Source organism: Anoplophora glabripennis, unplaced genomic scaffold (genome assembly GCF_000390285.2).
Source record: "Anoplophora glabripennis isolate ALB-LARVAE unplaced genomic scaffold, Agla_2.0 scaffold252, whole genome shotgun sequence".
Taxonomy (NCBI): domain Eukaryota; kingdom Metazoa; phylum Arthropoda; class Insecta; order Coleoptera; family Cerambycidae; genus Anoplophora; species Anoplophora glabripennis.
The window spans coordinates 437,184-446,399 of NW_019416370.1; the positions used below are offsets into that span (position 1 = coordinate 437,184).

At 36.8% G+C, this 9,216-nt stretch overlaps 4 protein-coding genes across 6 annotated transcripts in view; all 4 read right to left on the reverse strand.

The window, feature by feature from the left end:
- Positions 1-541: 541 nt before the first annotated feature.
- LOC108910442 (juvenile hormone epoxide hydrolase-like) lies at positions 542-934 on the reverse strand. The gene has a single exon (XM_018715040.1). It carries the CDS (start codon positions 883-885, stop codon positions 610-612), a length of 276 nt encoding a protein of 91 aa, XP_018570556.1. The 5' UTR covers positions 886-934; the 3' UTR covers positions 542-609.
- LOC108910441 (juvenile hormone epoxide hydrolase 1-like) lies at positions 542-2,577 on the reverse strand. Its single transcript, XM_018715038.1, has 2 exons — positions 2,387-2,577; positions 542-1,338 (listed from the first exon to the last, which is right to left on the reverse strand). The coding sequence occupies exons 1-2, from the start codon at positions 2,570-2,572 to the stop codon at positions 943-945; spliced, it is 582 nt and encodes a 193-aa protein (XP_018570554.1). The 5' UTR covers positions 2,573-2,577; the 3' UTR covers positions 542-942.
- A 426-nt stretch (positions 2,578-3,003) lies between these two features.
- LOC111691294 (juvenile hormone epoxide hydrolase 1-like) lies at positions 3,004-7,728 on the reverse strand (the record flags this gene model as incomplete). 3 transcript variants are annotated; one of them, XM_023454296.1, is given in 5 exon segments in its annotated part: positions 3,004-3,290; positions 3,382-3,616; positions 3,721-4,086; positions 4,168-4,543; positions 7,619-7,728. In XM_023454296.1, coding segments are annotated over 5 exon segments (1,301 nt in total), but the record flags the coding sequence as incomplete, so codon positions are not given.
- Positions 7,729-8,163: 435 nt separating this feature from the next.
- Positions 8,164-9,216, reverse strand: part of LOC108910415 (juvenile hormone epoxide hydrolase 1) — a 3,519-nt gene continuing 2,466 nt past the window's right edge. The window contains exons 4-5 of the mRNA XM_018715003.2: positions 8,476-8,710; positions 8,164-8,419 (exon numbers count right to left, since the gene is read on the reverse strand). Of these exons, the coding sequence (XP_018570519.1) occupies positions 8,197-8,419; positions 8,476-8,710 (458 nt within the window). The 3' untranslated portion in view covers positions 8,164-8,196. The remainder of the gene's footprint in view (positions 8,420-8,475; positions 8,711-9,216) is intronic.

Consider the following 9,216-nt stretch of genomic DNA (forward strand, 5'->3'; position numbering starts at 1 on the left):
ACTCCCTATAAGCTGTCTGAGAGTCACTTTTCGCTAAAATTGATGGTTTTCCCTGCAAAGTGAAAAAACTGTTTTCCTCACTTATTTGTTTAAATAGAAAAGTTAGCTAATAAAAGTTTTTGACTCACGAGACGAGAGATGTCTTGTATTATGTTCCTTTAGACAATTTTACAATAATCTAGCGGATAGGACGTTTTTCGAGTAAAAACTTAATTTGCTTGGTCTATTCGGATCGCAATAATGATAAGGAAAGGATGAGTGAAGTTTTATTGTTCTCAATTGTTAATAATTGTATGGTTACGGAGGATAAAATTTGCTATAAATAGTACGCCACACCAAACATAATTCCCAGATGTTTTATACCTATCATTACTTCCGCTGATGGCTCGTAACGACACGTATGGCAAAAATAAACCGAAAAAACAATAGAACTTTGAATTTATTGAGATAGAAAGTGAAGGAATGAAAATATTAGCTTATAAAGTGAAAAATAGAACTACAATTTTGAATATGTTCGGTGGTATTAATATTTTTTTTCAACTTTTCTTAACAAATCTTTATTGGAAACATATTTTTTTTTACAAAAAAACAACAGAAGACTAAAATAAATCACTTGTCGATCTTCCTCAGCGCTTCTACTTTTTCCACGAAAGCGTAAACGTCGCCAGCTAGAGCTTCGGGCGCTTCGAATGCGGCAAAGTGACCTCCTTCGAGGTCAGAAATCTGGACGAGGTTCATGAATTTGTCTCTCAGGATGCAGTCAGGATGGACTATTAATTCGTTGGAAAATCTGGCGCACGCACTTGGGACTTCCACCGGAATGTTGTTGAAAATGCTGGCAAAAAACAAACAATACAATAGTAGCCTATGTAGCAAAGACGACATAAAATTAGTTGGAAAATCAAAATTTTGTCTTAAATCTTTCAATACTTATGCACTAAACTATAAAGAGGGAAACTTAACTGGCATAGAGGGTGCTATAACCTCAAAAACGAAGTCCCTTCCCTTCTGAGGGGTGGTGAGCAGAGGAATCATCTCGTAGAACTCCCTGATCGAACCTGGCCAATCATGGAGCAGCAATAAGGGCAAAACCTTCACTCCCTTGGTTTCTTTCGGTTTGACGTGCAAATAGTGGATCCTCAACCCCTGTACGCTCACCGTGAACTGGGGGTACTGGTTGAGGAACTTCTCCCTCTCCCTCCAGTCGTACTTCGTTCGCCAGAAGTCGACGATGTTCTTCAGGAGATTGGCGTTCATACCGTAGTGCTGCTTCACATCTTCTAAGGGTTCTTGGAAAGGTAAGGCGTTTGCTAATCTTCGCTGCAGATCTTTGAGTGCCTAAAAAAATTAAATCATTTACGAATTTTGTATCATCATCCTCAAAATCTAATTTTAAAGGTCAGCGTGGTTTTGTCATCCACTACTCAACGATATCTTGATCTTTTACGTATTTATTAGCGAAATACATCTTCGATGTTCAGTCCTGGGAATACCTCAGGGCTGTATCCTGGGCCCCATATTGTTTCCACTCTTTATTAATGACGTTACATATCCAAATGTCAAATATCTGCTATATGCAGACCTAAAAATGTATACTAAAGTTAACTGTCGCTACAGGACTGCTTCATAGGAGTAAATAACTTATTATAAAGTTTCTCAAAGATATATGACGTACACTAGCTTGTATTAATTCATTACAGTTATTGGTGGGTTACTAAAAATGGTTCGATTTGTAACATTTATTTTTTTATTATACTGACAATTCGAAATCCAAATTTCGTTTTTAACAAAAGTAACCAAATACAAAATTTAAGGCGAGTATTAATTTCATTATAAACGCTACCCGTTAAAAACCGTTGGTACGCCACTGAGTATTACTCATTATCGTTCAAATTATTGAAATAATGTTTGTTTCAATTTTATCATGTAACTTACGTAATCTCGTGAGTATCGACATGACTGGAGAAAAATGTGATCTCGCCTAGTCATTTGTCAATTAATTGTATTATCAGCTCGAATGTAGCGTATCTCTAATTGTCTTTTTAACAAATCATTTGGACGAATCACTGTTGATAGATGAGCACGCATATTTTGATCTCGGCTGTCATGACCTTCATTTTGTTACGATTTAAAAGTAAAAAAATTGATGGACTTTTCCATTATCCAAATTTGGGAGTATATTTTTATATAAACATTTACATTTCATGGACCTGTTTTGAGATAAAAAAAGTTATATTTATGTATGTTTCAAATAAGTGAAGATAACAGAATTTATAGACACAGGGGCGCAACCGTTAAAATTGTAAGAGGTCATTAATCGAAAAATCTAGATGTTTTCTGTGTTTCCTGTGATATAAAAGCAAAAAAAAGGAACTTCTTCCGTTACCTCATCCGAAACGTTGATTTTGAAGGGCCTGATTTCGGTGTCTCCCTTCGAGGGGTCTCTAGGACCCCACCAGGTTTCCTCAAGCTGAGGCAGGGGCGGTACTTCGAATAAAACCTTCCCTTTCATGTAAACTGCCACTAACACAATTGCGATCGACCATGTTACTAACACCCGTTTTAGACCCATCCTGAATTATGCTCTATTGTGAACTGATACTCATGTTGACGGTTTTTCTGTTAAATTATTTTTGATACGATAGATATGATAGTGACCTTGGCCAAATATCAGAAATTTTATGGTGGGAAATAAGTACATTTACGTGAGTGAAGTTTTGTTGTTCTTAATTGTAAATAATTATATGGTGATGGAGGTTACAATTTATTATAAATAGAATAATATTTCAGATATAATTCCCAGATGTATTAGACAATGAAACGTATGACAAAAATAAAGTGGATAAATAAAAACAGTTGAAATTATGGCAGTAGAAAAATAATCTACGATCGAACCACATTTTTCAATAAATATTTATTTAAAACAGACATTTTTTACAAAAACAATAGAAGACTAGAACAAATCAACTGCTGATCTTTATTATTATTATTATTTAAAATGGGTTTTGAATAAAATTAACTTGTAAGACATTCATTTATTGAACAATAAAAGATAACAAAAACAAACATTATGAAATCATTCGCTGGACTTTCTCAAAGCCTCCACTTTTTCCGTGAAGGCAAAAACGTCTTCGGCGAGGATTTCGGGAGCCTCGAACGCCGCGAAGTGGCCTCCCTCAAGGTCCGAAATATGAATCAAATTGCTGTATTTGCCTCTCAATACGAAGTCAGGTTGGATAAATAATTCATGAGAAAATCTAGCACAACCGCTTGGAACCTCTACAGGGATCCTGAAAGAAAAATATTCATCTAGTTTCATGAAAAACGTAATTCAGATAGAGGAATATTGAAATAAATTACAATAAATAAATAAAAACGTACCTTTCTATTCCAAAACCGCGATGAGCTTTGTTTAAGGTTTCAGCATAGAGCCTCATCGAGGTGGTGAATGACCTAGTCACCCAGTATATCATCACGTTATCCAGAAGGTTGGTGAGAGAAAATTTTTTCGTCAATCCCCCATCATCCAAGTCTTTCCACTCGGGGTTTGTGCCCGTTGTAAACTTTTCCAAAATATAAGCCGCCAAACCCACAGGGCTGTCTCTCAGTGCAACACCTTAAAGAAAAGATTTTTGTCATTAATTGCTACTTCCTACGTCACAAGTATTTCATTTTTGGTATCCTGTCCAAGTTCTTATTATTTAAAATCTGTCTACACACCTACAGTGTCAGGTTTCGTAGCTTGCAAATGCATGTACCCAGTCTCTAGAAGATTAAAGGAAAACTTCTCCGACAAAGGATATACCTTATCTTCTAATTCCTTGCTGACGACCAGCGAAGGGTAGAAACTGCCCAAAAACAACTTCAGATTTGAGAGGACATTGTTGACAAAGCACATATTTGAATGGACTCCTATTATCTTTTCGGGAAAGAGTGTAGACATGTATTGGACTATGGCAGCACCCCAATCGCCGCCTTGGAGGTAGTACTTTTGGTAGCCCAATCGAGCCATGAGGTTCTTGAAGACGACAGCCATTTGGATAGCGCCTAACCCTGGTCGAACTGCTGCCTCTGAGAAACCATAGCCTGCAAAGTAAAGGAAAACATCAATATAGAACATATTGTTATAATAATAACTAAATAGAACAATGACAGATTTTAACTTAACTGGTAGGGCTGGTACTATAACCTCAAAAACGAAACCCCTCCCCTTTTCTGGGGTGGTGAGGAGAGGAATAAATTCGTAGAACTCCCTGATCGACCCCGGCCAACCATGGAGCAACAATAAAGGCAATACCTTTACTCCCTCTGTTTCCTTTGGTTTGATATGTAAGTAGTGGATCTTCAATCCCTGTACGCTGACTGTGAACTGGGGGTACTGGTTGAGGAACTTCTCCCTCTCCCTCCAGTTATATTTCGTTCGCCAGAAGTCGACGATGTTCTTCAGGAGGTGGGTGTTAATACCATAATGCTGCTTGGCACCTTCCAGGGGCTCCTGGAAAGGTAGCGCGTTGGCCAGCCTTTGCTGCAGGTCTATGAGAATCTGAAAGAAGTTTACTGTACAATTATATTTGACTCACATCACTGATGATTGGACTTCCTGAATTTCCTACAAACCTCATCAGAAACATTGATTTTGAAGGGTCTAATCTCAGTATCCTCCTTCGAGGGATCTCTGGGGCCCCACCAAGTATCTTCTAGCTGAGGTAGAGGCGGTACTTCGAACAGAGATTTCCCTTTCAAGTAAATTCCCACTAACACAACCCCAATCGAGGCTATTACTAACACCCTTGTAACACCCATGTCGGCTCTCGACTAGTACGCTTACTGTACCACTATTTTTTTGCTGTCTATTTGAAGATATGGCAATGACCTTGGCTGGTGCGATATAAGTGTCGAGTTCAAAATACACAACGCGTCATAGCATGAAATCTAAGATAGGAGAATTATCGTTCATGTACGGGATGTTGAAGATATTTAAAGAAACGTGAAGTGGATTGAACTAATGGAACAGCACAACAAAATCTTTTGAGCGTAATTGAAAATAATTTGTAAGATATTTGTTTATTGAGAAAAATATACAAAAACAAACACTATCAACAACAAAACACAGTCATTCATTTGCTGGACTCTCTCAAAGCCTCCACTTTTTCCGTGAAGGCAAAAACGTCTTCAGAGAGGACTTCAGGAGCTTCGAATGCCGCGAAGTGACCTCCCTCGAGATCCGAAATATGAATCAAATTGTTGTATTTGCCTCTTAATACGAAGTCAGGTTGGATAAATAATTCATGAGAAAATCTAGCACAACCACTTGGTACTTGCACTGGTATTCTGAAAAATATTAGTTTTGTATTAGGTCACGAAAGTACCTTCTTATTCGGATAGAGGCATCATTGATTATAATGGAAAAATAAACAATGTAAATATTAAAAAAATTGATAAGTATTAATAACGCACCTGTCTATTGGAATACTGCTCTGAGCTTTATTTGAGGTTTCAGCATAGAGCCTCATCGAGGTAGTAATAGACCTAGACACCCAGTATATCATCACGTTATCCAGAAGATTGGTCAGAGAGTATTTTTTCGTCAGCCCCCCGTCGTCTAGGTCTTTCCAATCTGGGTTCGTCCAGGTCGTGAACTTCTCCAAAATGTAGGCTGCCAAACCCACAGGGCTATCCCTTAATGCAACCCCTAAAAAAATATTTAATAAGTATTAATTAATTTAATTATTTTGAACGTACATACCTACAGTGTCGGGCTTGGTGCACTGTAGATGCATGTACCCAAACTCCAGCATAAAAAAGGAAAACTTCTCCGACAAAGGATACACTCTGTGTTCCAATTCTTTGCTGACGATCAGGGAAGGATAGAGACTACCCAAAAACCACTTCAAATTTGACAGGGCATTGTTGACAACGCACATATTCGAATGTACCCCTATTATCCTCTCTGGAAAGAGTGTAGACACGTGTTGGACTATGGCAGCACCCCAATCGCCTCCTTGGATGTAGTATTTCTCGTAGCCCAATCGAGCCATGAAGTTCTTGAAGACGACAGCCATTTGGATAGCGCCTAACCCCGGTCCAACTGCTGCCTCTGAGAAACCGTAGCCTGCAAAGTGAAGGAATAGTGTTATCTCCAATAAAAAAATGTTTTAATTTTTCATTAGAGAATTTCAAGTAATTCTGCGTTTGGATTTTCATCATTTTAGCCACCTTGAAGAAAACAGAAGAAACAATCAAACGTTTACAGATTTTTTTATGCAGCATTTAAATTAACTTATATTTTAAGAACGAAATAGATTTGGATGGATAAATGAAATGGCATATGTAAACATTAACCTGGTAAGGAAGGAACTATAAGCTCAAAAACGAAATCTCTTCCTTTCTGGGGGGTGGTCAGGAGAGGGATGATCTCGTAGAACTCCCTGATCGACCCAGGCCAGCCATGGAGCAAAAGTAAGGGCAACACCTTCACCCCCTTGGTTTCCTTTGGTTTGACGTGCAAATAGTGGATCCTCAACCCCTGTACGCTCACCGTGAACTGGGGGTACTGATTAAGGAACTTCTCCCTCTCCCTCCAGTTGTATTTCGTTCTCCAGAAGTCGACGATGTTCTTCAGAAGGTGAGTGTTAATGCCGTAGTGCTGCTTCACGCCTTCCAGAGGTTCCTGGAAGGGTAGGGCGTTGGCCAGCCTTTGCTGCAGGTCTTTGAGTATCTGGAAGAAGCTTTTAATGAACATGAACAATTGCGACATATATTCTTTAAATATATAAAATACAATTATTATTATTATTTGTTTATTAATATAATTTTTTTGTTGTTCAATTTCATAAATCATGTAGTTTTTGACGTTTCATCATATTTCTATCAATATTAAATATATTAAAATAGGACAATTTATAGAGTATTATTATAACATTGAGAATTTTATGCAAAAAGTACCTACTTATACATAAGGTGTTTGTAATACAAGAATCAGTTAAATTATAAACAGCTATATAAAAATGTTTATTTAAATTTTATTGGTTGCTATTAACACTACATACTTTTGTTTATCTTTATTTATATCATTTAGATAACGTATCGCATCGATATGACCTGGTAAAAATGAGATTTTGACTGATCATTCGTCAATTCTCGCTTTTAATAATTCATTTTGATAAACCACTGTTAGTAAATGAAAATTACTGAACTGATGAATTTCTTTTTATTTCTAGCAAGAGCTTTGTATGAATAATTATTGAATGTCTTGAGAAAGCAATATAAAGCAAAAGCAACATAATTTGTATCCTTTCTCACTTATGCATACATGAATTCCTGAATCCATACAGTCTTTACATGCCTGAACAAGTAAAGACGTGTTGGAACTTGTCAAGAGGACTAATTTTTACATTCTCTGTACTATTTAAGAAAAGCCGCAGACTAGCTGAAACTCGGTTACTTTTATTTTGTGACAATAAATACTTAACAAATATCCCGCTTATCTTTTGAACTGGAAAATTGTTAAACTAACTCGCTTATCAAAACATTAGACTGCTACTTGTTAATGACAAAATATGCTTTTAATCGAATTGAAAGAAAATTTTGTGTTTTTTACATACGTTTTACATATTACCTCATCAGAAACATTGATTTTGAAGGGCCTAATCTCGCCATCCTCCTTGGATGGGTCTCTAGGACCCCACCAAGTATCTTCTAGCTGAGGTAGAGGCGGTACTTCGAATAAAAATTTCGTTTTCATGTAAGCTGCCACTAAGACGAACGCGATCGACGCTATTACTAGCACTCTTGTAACACCCGTCTCGAAATTTGCTCGACTCACAACAACTACGCTTAACTTTACTGATCATTTTTATGTTGTATATTTGGAGATATAATAACTACCTTGGCCAAATGATTTGGCGGGGTATACATATATAGATTTCAAGACACCGCTATCTATATTAAGTATGTAAAGTGGGAAAAGTGTTGTTGTTTGCAACAGGGTGTGGTAAAATATCTACCACTGATTTATTTATCATAGAAAATATTGTATTGTTTTAGTAATTTATAGAATATTTAGAAACAAACCTAGTTTCTATAAATTGCGCATGAAATGTTCCAATTTTGACGAATTTTAGTGACTGTTAATAACTGAAATTCGAAAAAAAAAATGTAGGAGATTAATTTATTGAAAAATAACAACATTAAAAACTATTTGCTACTTTGCAACGTTTCGAGTTTATCAATGAACGCATATACATCATCAGCCAGAGTCTTAGGAACTTCGAACGCGGCGAAATGGCCCCCCTCCAGATCCGAAATGTGGATGAGATTCTTGAATTTATCTCGAAGTATACTTTCCGGATGGATAAGTAAATCCTTGGAAAATCTGGCACAGGCGCTTGGAACTCTCACTGGTACGTTGTTCAAACAGCTGACCAAAACCAAAAAAATAATTAGATTGATAACTTTATTAACATTAACACATACTTCTCTAATTGTGAATCATAGCTGGCCTGGTTGAAGGTCTCAGAATACAATCTCATCGACGTGGTAATAGATCTCGTCACCCAGTATATCATCACGTTATCCAGAAGGTTGGTCAAAGAGAACTTTTTCGTCAGTCCTCCGTCGTCTAAGTCCTTCCAAGCGAGATTTGTCCAGGTCGTAAATTTCTCCAGGATGTAGGCTGCCAAACCCACAGGACTGTCTCTTAATGCGACACCTTAAAAATTTAATATAAATTCGCTTTCTCGTGAGATTAACCTAAAAATCCAAAGTACTTAATGACCTGAAATAAATATATCAAGGTCACTAAACCTTTGGCGCAAAAGATTCTTACACTCGCAAGATGTGAAACGTACTGTCTCAATATTTATTTTACAACTGTAGTACCCCAAGGATCATATTTAGGGCCACTTCTTATTATTCTATTTATTAATAATTTATCTCTGTCTCTTGTTATTGCAAAAAGACAAGAAAAGTGCCCATTTTTTAATTTGTTTATAACTATCGCATTTATTGTTAAAATTTTATAAAACCTATGACATGTTGAAGGTTTTGTCATACTTTAAAAGTGTGCCAAAAGTGGGCGCTGTAGGTGCAATAGTTTTCGCACAATTCTATTTGTTTATAGCGGAGGCTCCAAAAGTTATGTACTTTAAGCCTCTGTACAGACGTTAATTTTCAATCAAACATGATTCTGAAAGCGTCATTGTAATCTTAAAGACG

Excerpts from the sequence above, each read along its gene's own strand:
- LOC108910442 (XM_018715040.1), bottom strand. The coding sequence starts at position 885 with ATGTCGTCTTTGCTACATAGGCTACTATTGTATTGTTTGTTTTTTGCC.
- LOC108910441 (XM_018715038.1), bottom strand. The coding sequence starts at position 2,572 with ATGGGTCTAAAACGGGTGTTAGTAACATGGTCGATCGCAATTGTGTTA. Across the intron at positions 1,339-2,386 it reads AAATCAACGTTTCGGATGAG|GCACTCAAAGATCTGCAGCG; the intron begins GTAACGGAAGAA and ends TAATTTTTTTAG.